The 12,286-nt window shown below is 40.1% G+C and overlaps 1 protein-coding gene across 2 annotated transcripts in view; it reads left to right on the top strand.

The window, feature by feature from the left end:
* Positions 1-209: 209 nt before the first annotated feature.
* CLCN5 (chloride voltage-gated channel 5) overlaps positions 210-12,286 on the top strand; it is a 208,782-nt gene continuing 196,705 nt past the window's right edge. For both annotated transcript variants that reach the window (XM_012106711.4, XM_042242380.1), the window contains exons 1-2: positions 210-335; positions 2,822-2,978. In XM_012106711.4, coding sequence (XP_011962101.2) covers positions 2,963-2,978 — 16 coding nt within the window. In that variant the 5' untranslated portion in view covers positions 210-335; positions 2,822-2,962. The remainder of the gene's footprint in view (positions 336-2,821; positions 2,979-12,286) is intronic.

Genomic DNA, 12,286 nt, shown 5'->3' with positions numbered 1-12,286 from the left:
AACTCCTCCCTGCACCGCCTTCGCCTCGGCTCTCCCCGCCCTGCTGACTCCCGGGCGGGGATCACCTCCTCCCCACCTCTGCCGAGGTGTGGGGAGAGTGCTGGCTGGGGCGCGCACGCGCAGTCGGCGGCCGTGCTTGGCAGATCTTTGCGAGGCGCCTGTCACATGAGCCGCGGGCCCGCTCCGCTCCCCCTCCTCCTGGCTGGGCTGTGAATGAAGCTCTGCCGGCTACGTGGGGCGCTAGCTCAACTTAGTGTCCCGGACGCCAGAGCCGACTGAGCGCTCGGCCCGCCGGCGGCGGACACGGGCTCCGTCGCTACGGATCTCGGCTACAGGTAAAGACAAACGGGCTGTCTCTACTGCAGCAGGTCTTAGGCGGGCCGCTGCTCCCTGGCCCACCCCCAGAGCACCCCCTGGGCGCAGAGACACAGGGGAGGCGCTCCCCCGCTGCCTCGGCCCCCCGGAGATGGGGCTTCCCTGTGCCTGGCCGCCACCGCCTGGCACTCGGAGGAGTTAGAACGGCCAGTTTTAGCCAGTGCAGGGCGGCATCTTCCAGGGAGCCCAGCCCTATTCTCTGAGCCAGGGTCCCTGCGCTGTCCCAGCGAAGTTTCCTCGCGGAGTCGCGCCAAGCCCGCCCAGCTTTTGAATGGGGGAGGGAGGCTAGCTGCAGGCGTCCCCTTTCCACGATTGGGGCAGGGTGGCTTTGGCTGGTAAAACCCCGTCGAGGCCCCGTTCTTATCCATCCTGCTCTTGGCTGGCAAGTTTGTGTGGGTCGTAACGAAGAGGAGTCCAGCCTCTCGGAAAAGTAGTTGCTGCGTTTTCCTTTTCCCAGTTAACGCGGGGAGCTGGTTTTCTCCGGACTTTACAGGCTTGCGCTCGAGCGCCTTCTCCTCAAGGGAAAAACTTTACCTTCATGTTGATGTGCGTGTACCTTATTAATATTTCAGAGCAAATCACGTTCCGGGAGTGCCAAGTGAAGTTGTACGTGTGCCATATGATAACGTCAGTGTAAGCTACCCTGAATAAGTGAGGGAAATCCAGAAGTGTGAAGTATAAAAAGCCAGTAAGAATCTGCTTTATGTACACTTCATAGATTTATTAGCAGCTGCCCAGGTTTGACTTCGGAGATGTTAAATTCTCCTGGTCCCATGAGGCGCGCATCAGTACTGCACGCTAAATAAGAGGAGGAAAAAAAAAAAAAAAAAGGCAAACCAAAACAGACTGCTTTAGGTTCCAGATAAGTCATCGAAGCAATTTTCCTGGTGATTCCATCCTGGGACTTTGTGAGTTCCTAGTTTTCTTGGACTTCGCAAGCCTTTCCTTAGCCAAAGCATTGTCTTTTCTCTATTGGCTTCTTGGGGTTAGTGTGTACCTTCACACTTTCGTCCTTAAAAAAAGTTATTTCCATGAATAAGAGGGCTTCCCTGGTGGCTCAGACGGTGAGGAATCTGCCTGCAGTGCAGGAGACCTGGGTTCAATCCCTGGGTCGGAAAGATCCCCTGGAGAAGGAAATGGCTACCCACTGCATTAGTCTTGCCTGGAGAATCCCATGGACAGAGGAGCCTGGCGGACTACAGTCCATGGGGTCGCAAAGTTTCAGACACAATTGAGCTACTAAGCATACAACCATGCATGAATAATAATAGACAAAATGAGATTGGTTACTTGATTTTTTTTTTCTCTAGTTGATAGGTACCTGAGCGTTAACTGAGCTGAGCGTTTATGTTACTCATTCCTCTCATGTATATATTTGAGCCTTTCCGTTAAAACCTTGGCTAACTGTCTGTTAAGTAAAACTCAAATCTAAAACAACAGCAAAAAACATCATTTAAAAAAGGCCAAAATGATGGCTGTCAAGTTCGTGTTAGTCTTTAGTGTGTCTGCTGTCAGCACTTTCACTTAGAGGGTGGAAGTGTTGCTTGTATGAAAGCTATGGAAATTGCAATCTACTTTGAAGTTCCCTGGGTCAAAAAGGTGAGGACTGTTTCTTAGAAAAAGCAGATCGGCTTGTATACTACATAAGGAAGACCACTCTAATACTTAAGAACTTGTTTAAATGGACAAGCAAAGTGTTTAATATAGTCATCTTCTAAATCAAACAAAGTAGTCAGACCTTTCATTTTTTCTCCCATTCCTAGTGCCTTTCATATCCTTTCAAGCAGTATTGTCCAAAGACTGAATTTGACATTTTAAAAATAGAAATTATCTTAATTAATTTGGTTTTACTTAAATTAATGTTCTATTTTTACATTTTTCTTTTCCTTTGGTTTTTTTCCTTCATGATTATAAAAGCAGTCTAAGCTCCTACAGGACATTGTCAAAATGTGAGAAAATATAATGAAGTGAAGAGGAAGCACCACAACCTTGAGGGCATGGCTCTTATACAAGATCCATTTTAAAACTTTAGTCACAAAATTTGCTCTCCTTTCTATGAAAATTTTTAATGTAGAGTTGGGTGTTTTGAGGGTTGGGGAGGGCATTGGATATTATCTTTTTCTTCATTCCCCAAAATGTGGAACTTAGAGGTTGCATCAAGAGACTCTTAATGGTTATCTCATCCAACCATCCATCCTTTGAGATTCTGAAACCTATGTACTGAAGATCCACTGATTCATGCAGAATTGGACAACACTCAAGGGCAATATTAACTGACTCTAGATCTCCCCAATCTTTTTTCAGTGATACCTTGCTGCTTAGGTGGAAATATGACACTTGACTGTCTCTGCTTATAGAAAGAGAGATCTAGAGAGGGACAGGAGATAATTTTCAAGGATTTGAATGTTTTTCATTTAGGTATTCGTTTCCTTGTTGACATTTTCAGGTTCCAGCTTGAGCATTCTGCAGAAAACAAGGCGATACAGCTGCTGTTCTCTCCACATCCCAGTCGAGTCTCCCTACAAAACTAGGGGGTCTGGGAAACTCTGAGCTTGCTGACCTCAGTGTGGAAGAGAATAGGATCAAGATGGCCACGTGGCACGGTAAGAAGTTAGTACTTACTCCTCCAACTGGTTTTTCCTCCTTCTCTATTCTCTACCACAACCCAAACCCCTAAGCCAGAGGCAGGCAGCCAGGCAGCTGTTTCTTTAATTTAACTGTTTCTCTTCGCCAGGACAAAGCTTTTTAGTTCAAAAGGATTTGCTGCTAGCTAGTTCCGATTATTTTAAAGTAGGAATGAAGGGGTGTGTGTGGAGAGTAGGAGTAGCAGGAAAATGCAGTGCCAGGAGCATTTTCAAAGAACTGCCTTCATTTGAACATGTGCTCATGGGGGTTATAGGTCAGGAGATGGAGGATTTTTTTTCATATTTCAGTTTATTTGTTTCTGGCAAATTTCCATCATAAGGTTCTCAAAGGTGGGGGAGACAGATGTCAGCACCTTTCTGGCTTTCTCTTCCCAATAAAGACTTTAAAGGATATTCAATGTTATACGTTAATATTAATGCCTGTTCTACTACAATGGAATGACTTGAGAGCACCTCTCTTGTGAACCTGTGATTTCTTACCACATAAGTAACTTTCTTTTTATTTTTGGTGGGTTTTGAAGAGTATCAGAATCTCCAGGGTTGCATGGGATTTTTATGTTTATCATAAGGGAGTATGGGTTTAAGAAATGGTAGACAAACACTACGTAAATTGGTCTGTGACCCAAAAAAGGTTAAGAACCACCTAGATGGAGTAGAATGAAGGGAGCTCAAATGTCTATAAATATTCAACAGGTAGGTTTGTTGGTGGTCTGATGTTTCTTTTAAAACTGTCTCCTGTTGGTTATGGCTGTAACAAGTATTTTTGATATGCTAGGGTTGTCACTTTAAAGATACTTGTTGAAATGAGATTCAGCCTTATATGCCTGGTTTGACTCACCCAATGGGCATTTATCAGGAGAAGTTTGGATATTCTTGTTTAAATTCTGAGACATTCTTTAATTCAACAAGTAGAATATAGAAATGAGTAAGATGCAGAACCCTAGAGGGTTCCTTGTCTTATTGAGGAGACAAACTATATAAGCAAATAGTTGTGTCAGGTTGAATAAGTGTTATAATAGAGATGCAAAATGTGATGGTTGCTCAGAGAAAAGCATGATGAACTGTGGGTTTTGAGCTGGCCTAAAAAAATGAAAAATGAGTGGGAGTTTGCCAGATGGGCAAATGAGAGAATTGCATTCTGGGCAGACAGAGAAGCACTGTTTGGGAACTTCCAAGTTGCTCTGTTGGCCTCATGTGAGATGTGTGGGCCACGACCTTGGATGAAGCAAGAAAGGTAGTCAGAGGCCAGATGATAAAGAACCTTATATGTCCTAGGAAGGATTTTACACTTTATCCCGAAGACAAAGATTCTAAACAGGAAAGTAACATCATCAGGTTTTGTTTTAGAAAGATTACTTTGGCAGCATTATTGAGGTAGGGTTGGAGCTGGAGAGAATGGAAACCAAGAACCAGTTAGGACATTTCTGGTATAGTGGCTTAGGGAAGAGATGGTGAGGATCTGAGCAGGAGGAGGGGCAGCAAGGATAGAGAATGAGATGAATTCTGCGAACATTCTGTAATTGGACGTGGGAGGAACCGAGCCTGGGTTGACACCCAGTTTTGGATGCCTGGGGCCAGTGGTGCCATTCATTGAGACGGAGACCATGAAAGGTAGTGACGGGTGTGGGGGTGGTGGGAGGTTAGTGTACTGTGTTTGGTTTGGCCTGTTTTGTTTGAGATACTGTGAGCTGTCAGGTCAGTGTTTAAAAGACAGTGCTGGAAGTATGGAATTAGAGTTTGTGCAGGTGGGGAGCTAAAGTTGTGTTCCTGAGTGCGTGCTAAATTGCTTTAGTCATGTCTGACTCTTTGTGACCCTATGGACTGTAGCCCGCCAGGCTCCTCTGTCCATTGGGATTCTCCAGGTAAGAAAACTGGAGTGGGTTGCCATTTCCTTCTCCAGGGGATCTTCCCTATCCAGGGATCAAACCTGCGTCTCTTGCGTTGGCAGGTGGGTTCTTTACCACTAGTGCCACCTGAGAAGCCCTAGAGTTTGTGCAGGTGGGGAGCTAAAGTTTTGTTCCTAATGATGCATAAAAACCGTGTGTTTTCTTTCTGCTTAATGGAAATGTCATTAGTAAGTTAATGATTTATAATAAAAACATTTTAATGGATAACAGTTCTTAATAAAAATGTCATAATTTCTTAATAAGTAATATATTTTGCTATCTCAGACCCTGAAATTTGATCTGCTTAAAATCACACTGGAGGCAAACAGCTTTTCTAGCATTAATGAAGAGGGGGAGTATTCCACAGAAGTAACTGCAACACATTCCTTGCTTTGTGCAACCTCTGAAGTGACAAGCATAGTACAATGATAGTTCGGGTGGCAGTATGGTGGAATAGTTATAAGTGTGGGCCTAGGTTCAACTGCGTTGGTTCTGTCACTTGGTAGCTGTGAGACCTTGGGCAAGTCCCTTAATCTCTCTGTGTCTCATTTTTCTCTTTTGTAAAATGGGGATAACAAGAGAACTCAACCTTGTAAGGTTGTTTTGACGATTAATTAAGTTAATATTCAACAAAACACTTGGAACATAGTAAGTGCCATAAAAGTTTGTGCCACTGTTTTTAGTAGTAAGCCATTTAGAATATTGTCTATTATACAATAAGTGCTCAGTAAAATTTAGCAACGGGCTTCCCAGGTGGCTCAGTGGTAAAGAATCTGCCTGCCAAGAAAGATAAATACCATATGATCTCATTTATACACGGAATCTAAAGAAAAAAAAAAAAAAGCAGCTCACAGATTCAGACAATGGATTGGTGATTGCCAAGGATGTGGGGTGGGGTTGGGCAAAATGTGTAAAGGAAGTCAAAAGGTACAAACTTTCAGTTATAGAGTAAGTCCTAGGAATGTAATGTATAGCATGGTGCTTCTAGTTAATAATACTCTAATGTATATTTGAAAGTTGCCAAGATAATAGATCTTGAAAGTTTCCATGACAGTAAGAAAATCTGTAACTGTGTATGGTGATAAAGGTAAACTAGACTCGTGGTGATTGTTTAAATATACATGCAAATACTGAATTAATCTGTTATATCTCAATAAGAATTTATAAATAAAAAAACCCCAAAAGAATCCACTTGGCAGTACAGGAGCCACAGGTGACAAGGATTCAATCCCTGGGTTGGGAAGATCCCCTGGAGGAGGAAATGGCAAAACCCACTCCAGTATTCTTGCCTGGAGAATCCCAATGGACAGAGGAGCCTGGTGGGCTGTAGTCAGGGGTTGCAGAGTCAGACACAACTGAGCGACTGAGCACGCACACACAAAATTCAGCAATAGCTGTTATTGTTACTAGTATTCCTATTAGTATTACTACTACTGTTTCTACAACTGTCATTATTATTTGCTATATTCTGGAATGGATCTGGGACACCATTCTGTGGAGGGGATTTTGGGTTGTCCTTGGAAGGCCTGTCCCACAGTAGTCTATTTGGGTCTTTTTTTAAAATTTTTTAATTGGAGGTTAATTGCTTTACAGTATGTTAGTTTCTGCTGTACCACAACATGAATCAGCCATATGTACACATATATCCCCTCCCTCTTTTGTTTGGGTCTCTATGTAGAGGTTTAGATCTGAAGAGATCCTTAGAAAACGTCTGGCCCAACCCCTAGAGGTTTAGTGACATGCCCGTGGTCAAATAGGTTAGCAGTAGTGACAGAACTAAAACTCAGGTCTCCTGATTCACTGTTCCAGTTTTTTTAATTGACTCTTGGAGCAGGGAATGTGTGGTTCTGTCCTCAGCTCAAGGAAGCTCTGAGTCAGTTTCTGCATCTGCTAGAGGAACGCTTCAGAGCTAGAGGAAGCCAAGTGTCGTTAGTCTCTCAGGTCAGTGCTGTCTAGTTCCTCCATGGAGAACTGGATCAGAATTCCCATACCTCTTAAACATGGCCAACATTATTATTTGACTTTGTTTGATGGAGTCCTCTAAGACGTTTCCTGGCCACTTTAAACAGTTTACTGAGCATAATTTAATATTTTGATAACTCAGGGTCATCATTAATAACATCAGTTTCATTGGTCTAATGATCAAGAAAATATTGAAGAGAATACTAGCCAAGTTGGGCTGGGATGAGGATGGAGACTTGTGTTGTCAGGTGCCATTTGTTTATTCAGTTAACATCCAGCACCATTTGTGTACCAGACACTATGGAGAGCCCCGGAGATGGCAGTGGTCAGTACACACAGGAATGGGCTCCCCTGTCACAGAACTTACCAACGAGGATAAAAGCAGCATTTCAAGTTTATGAAATGCTTTATTTAACAAACATGCTGGAGTAACTTGGAAAAATGATACCAATATAAATTTAGAAGGATTAAAATAGTGCTTCTTAATAAAAGAAGGGGGTGCATTGGAAGTACCTTTTAAAAATATTCCTGCTCAGTTCTCATCCCCTCAAATTGTGATTCAGTCTTAAGGCCTGAGCATTTAAAGAAGGGCTGTAAGCAATTTTGATGTGTAGTCCTGCTTGGGAACTGCTGCATTAAAGAATTAAAACTTTAAAAAATGATAAAGGAACTCAAAAAATATAGGAGAATACTCACATAATTTTGGGGTAGGGAAGATATTTGTATGCATAATATGAAAGGTAGACTAATGAAGAAAAAGTTTAATATAATCAACTACATGAAAATTTAAAATTTCTACACAAAACCATGAGAGAACTTCAAAACAATTGCAAAAGGACTCATTATCCTTAATATATAGACTCACAGCTTAATAAGAAAAATACAAGTATTTTACTAGAAAAATGTGCAAAGGATGGGAATAGGAAAATACATAAGCAGAAATCCAGATGGCCAATAAACATGAAAAAATGTTCTGTCTCAGTAGTAGTCAAAGAAAGGGGGAATTAAAATGGCATACCATTTTCTCCAGTATAATTTGCAGTCATTAAAAAGAAATGACAAAATGCAGCTTTGGCAAGGACACAAGCAAGTAGGCATTCATGTACACTTCTGGTGGGAATGTCAATTTGGCAATATTTGTCAAAAGCTTTAAAAAACATGTTTATCTTTTCACCCAGAAATTCCTTTTCTTGGAATTCATCCTAAGGAAATAATGAAGAATGTGCAGAAAGATGTATCAATAAGGATATTGATTATAGCATTTTCTATAGTGGGGAAAATTGATAACACTTGCATTCTGGATGCACTGATACAATGGAATACTATAGTTATTAAGATGATAATGTGGATTAATTATACTTATTAAGATAGAAATGGGTTCACAATATGATGTTAAATGGTGGTGGTGGGAAGTACATCCCAAATTATCAGCAGTTAAAAGTGTTGGCTCTGGGCTTAGAGCTAGATGGAATTCCCAGCTTTATGAGCTGTGTGGTTTTGGGAAGTTACTTACCTTGTGTCCATCTCTTTGTGACCCCATGGACTATACAGTCCACGGAATTCTCCAGGCCAGAATGTTGGAGTGGATAGCTGTTCCCTTCTCCAGGGGATCTTCCCAACTCAGAGATCGAACCCGGGTCTCCCACATTGCAGGTGGATTCTTTAACATCTGAGCCACCAGGGAAGCCCATCCTCAACTTCCACATTAGTTAAGAGAGGGATAAAATAGAAGTGAACCTAACAGTTCCCAACCTGTACGTCCATTAGGATTACCTGGGGATCTTTAAAGCCCACCCGAGCCCAAGCCTCACCTAGACCGATGAAATATGAATCTCTCGGAATGAGATCCAGCGCTCAGGGATTGATGCCCACCAGGTGACTCCAGTGTGCAGAGGAATTTGGAAACTGCTGAGCTAATCTGTAGGGTGGTTGCAAGGATTACATCAGAAAATGATGAGAGTAAAGTGAGTCAGAGAAAAACAAATATCATATTAATACATATATGTAGAATCTAGAAAAATGGTATAAATGAGTTTATTTGTAAAGCAGAAATAGAGACACAGACATAGAGAACACACTTATAGATACCAAGGGTGGAAGGCTGGGGTGCATGGATTGGGAGATTGGGATTGACATATACAAACAACTGATACTATGTGTAAAATGGATAACTAATGAGAAACTACTGTCTAGCACAGGGAACTACACTCAGTGCTCTGTGGTGACCTAAATGGGAAGGAAATACAAAAATGAGGGAATATAGATATACGTATAACTGATACACTTTGCTGTACAGTAGAAACTAACATAACATTGTAAAACAACTGTACTACAATTAAAAAAAAAAGAGTCCAGTAAAAAGCGAGAAAAAAAGAAGAGCACAGTGCCTGGCATGTGGTAAGTACTCAATACATGGTAACTATTATTAGTAACTGTTACTTTTTATTATTAATAGTATGATCCCATATTAATATATGTGTCATGTCCATGTGTGTTTCATACAAAGAAAAGTCTAAGGGGATAGACACCAAAGTATTTTTTAAAATGACTGTGGTTGACTTTCTTTTTGCTTATTTGTATCTTTTAATTTTTTTATATATAACATAGATTCCTTGTTAATTTTTACAAGTGTAATTTCTGAAGGAACTATCAGATATATGTATGCAACTTTATATACTAAAGTATTTATAAATGGTGACAAACTAACATGGGGAATGTTAGTAAATTATGTCAGGTCCACAGAGCAAAATATCTGGCTATTAAAAATCAAGACCAGTGCCAAAGAAAATCTTCATGGTATAATGGAAGAGTATGGGATTATTCTATTTCTGTCTTTTCAGTGTAACTGAGAGTTTATGTATATCTTTATGTGTTTACATCTGTATACCTATGAATGTGATGATAAATACAGAATGGATGGAAATGATCCAAAGTTGTTGAACTGGCTATCCGGGTAGTAGGATGCATTTATATTTTTTCCCTTTTGTACTTGTATTTTCCAAATTTTATATAATAAATATGTATTTCTTTTAAATCAGAAGACAAGTTATTTGGAAATGAGGTATAAAATAGCAGTGCGTCTAACAAGGAAAGAAGTAAATTGTGTGGGCTTCTAGACAGCTGTTTCAGCCTTTCTGTGCCTTCAACCTCCAAATAAAAAACAAAACAAAACACACTAAATCCCTGAGGGTTTTTTTCTTATATTAATTCTTCCTTAAGTATTCTTGTAATTTTTGGCTGTCTCTTCTATTGACTCCAAAAAAACTCTTTTGAGAGTGAGATTGGGGACAGGAAAAGTGTGTAAAAATGGGGAAATTACACTTAATCTAGTGTGGGAGTTACATGATAAGGTGAAGTGGCAAAATATGTCTGGGTAAGCATGAAAATAAAACAGATGTAGTGAGAAACTGTTCTGTTGGCTTCAGATCCAAGGGAAGTAAATTTCAACCTTGCAGTTTTTTTTTTTAAGCACATCACAATGTATTTGTAAACACTCTGGTGATTTAGCTAACACTTGGGCGCCAAGGGGAGCATCACAAAGCAGTCAGTGAATTGATCACAAAGCTTCAGTGTGAAATCTCGATGGCTGTGTGGCTTGATGATTGGACCATCACCTAAGAAAAGCCATCTGGTCCTGTTCTGTTGACCAAAATGTTAGTATGTGTGTGGCTCCCAAATAAAAGGGATGGTGTTAGTACAGGAGTAAAGAAACAGAGCCTTCACTCCCCTTCTCTTTTCTCTGGTGCATTGTCTCAGCTATGGCAGGTACAGGAAGTGAGTTCTTCGTCTCTCTTCATTATTGCCCTACGACAACTCCTCAGTGGAGCAAAATGGGATGGGGTATGGATTATGATGAAAAACACTGAGTAGGGGGTAACCAAAAACAGACTTTCAGAAAATTTTTCTCTAAGAGCCAGCTATTCCTTCCCAAGCGTCCAGTGTGGAAGGAACATGGGCCTTGGAATCCGATACACCTGCTTCAGAACCCGTTTCTGCCAGTTGGTAACCAGAGTTCCCTAAGCTCCAAAAGTCTCAGTTATGTCCTCTGGGGTCAAGTGTAGTCTCTGGAGACAGACTCCCTGGGTTTGTATCCTCGCTCTGTTGCTGTTAGCTATAGGCAAGTTATTTCATTTCTTTGGGCCTCACCCTCTTCTGTAAAATGAGGTTAATAATAATCGTACTTCAAAGGGTATATTGCATCACTCTACTATTTATAATTATGTGAATCTACAAATTATGTTTCTATCTCAATATAAAATTTTAATTAAAGAGAATGGGAAGAAAGACTTTCTCCTCCATAACAATAATAGTGTTCACACTCAAGGATTTATCACCTATACAATAATTTTATGTAGTTTATAGCCTATAATTATATTTTTTTCAATTATCCTAAAGTATCTTTTATAGCATTTTTGAGGAGACATTTGGTATCCAATCAAGGGACAAATATTTGATTTTCTGTCCCTTTTGTTCCCGTTTCTTTGTTTCATTGCGATACATTGACAGTTTTGAAGAAGCCAGGACAGTTGTCATATAAAAAACATTCCTCAGTTTGGGTTTGTGTGACTGTTTTCCTGAGATTAGATTCGAGTTCTATGCTTTTGGCAAGAAATTTACATAGGTGATGTTGTGTACGTCCACTGCATTACATTTTGGGTAGACATGTAATGTCAGTTTACCCTGTTATTGGTGATGCTAAAGTAATCATTTATTAAGGAGGTGTCTGCCATATCTCTTCATTGCTGAGGTTCTGTTTCTTAAAGATAATTAATAAAAAATATCTGTGGTATGGTACTTTAAGACCTTATGAATATCCTGTTTCCCAAATCATTCCTCCAACAGTTTTAGCATTAATTGGCAATCTCTACTCGAATTTCTGAGAAGTAATAATTTTTCTAATTTTATCATCCCTCATTTTTTAAAAACTGGAATTCATCTATAAGGAAGTGCTCCTCCATATTTTATTTTTTATTTAACTGTAGTTGATTTACAGTATTATGTTAGTTTCAGGTGTATAGCTTCAGATTCTTTTCCATAATAGGTTATTATAAGATACTGAATATAGTTCCTTGTGCTATATGGTAAATCCTTATTGTTTATAAATAATGTGTTTCTATTAATCCCATACTCCTAGTTTGTGCCTCCCCTTCTTTGGTAACCATAAGTTTGTCTTCTCTGTCCGTGAGTCTGTTTCTCTTTTGTAAATAAGTTGATTTGTATTATATCTTTAGATTCCATATGTAAGTGATATCATATAATATTTGTCTTTGGTTGACTTATTTCATTTAATATGATAGTCTCTAGATCCATCTATGTTGCTGCAAATGTCTTTATTCTTTTTTATGGCTGAGTAACACTCCATTGTATATATGTACCTTATCTTCTTTATCCATACATTTGTCGATGGACATTTAGGTT

Source organism: Ovis aries, chromosome X, assembly GCF_016772045.2.
Source record: "Ovis aries strain OAR_USU_Benz2616 breed Rambouillet chromosome X, ARS-UI_Ramb_v3.0, whole genome shotgun sequence".
Classification (NCBI taxonomy): domain Eukaryota; kingdom Metazoa; phylum Chordata; class Mammalia; order Artiodactyla; family Bovidae; genus Ovis; species Ovis aries.
Note: the sequence above shows the minus strand (reverse complement) of the source record. Positions and strands in the feature narration are given on the sequence as shown.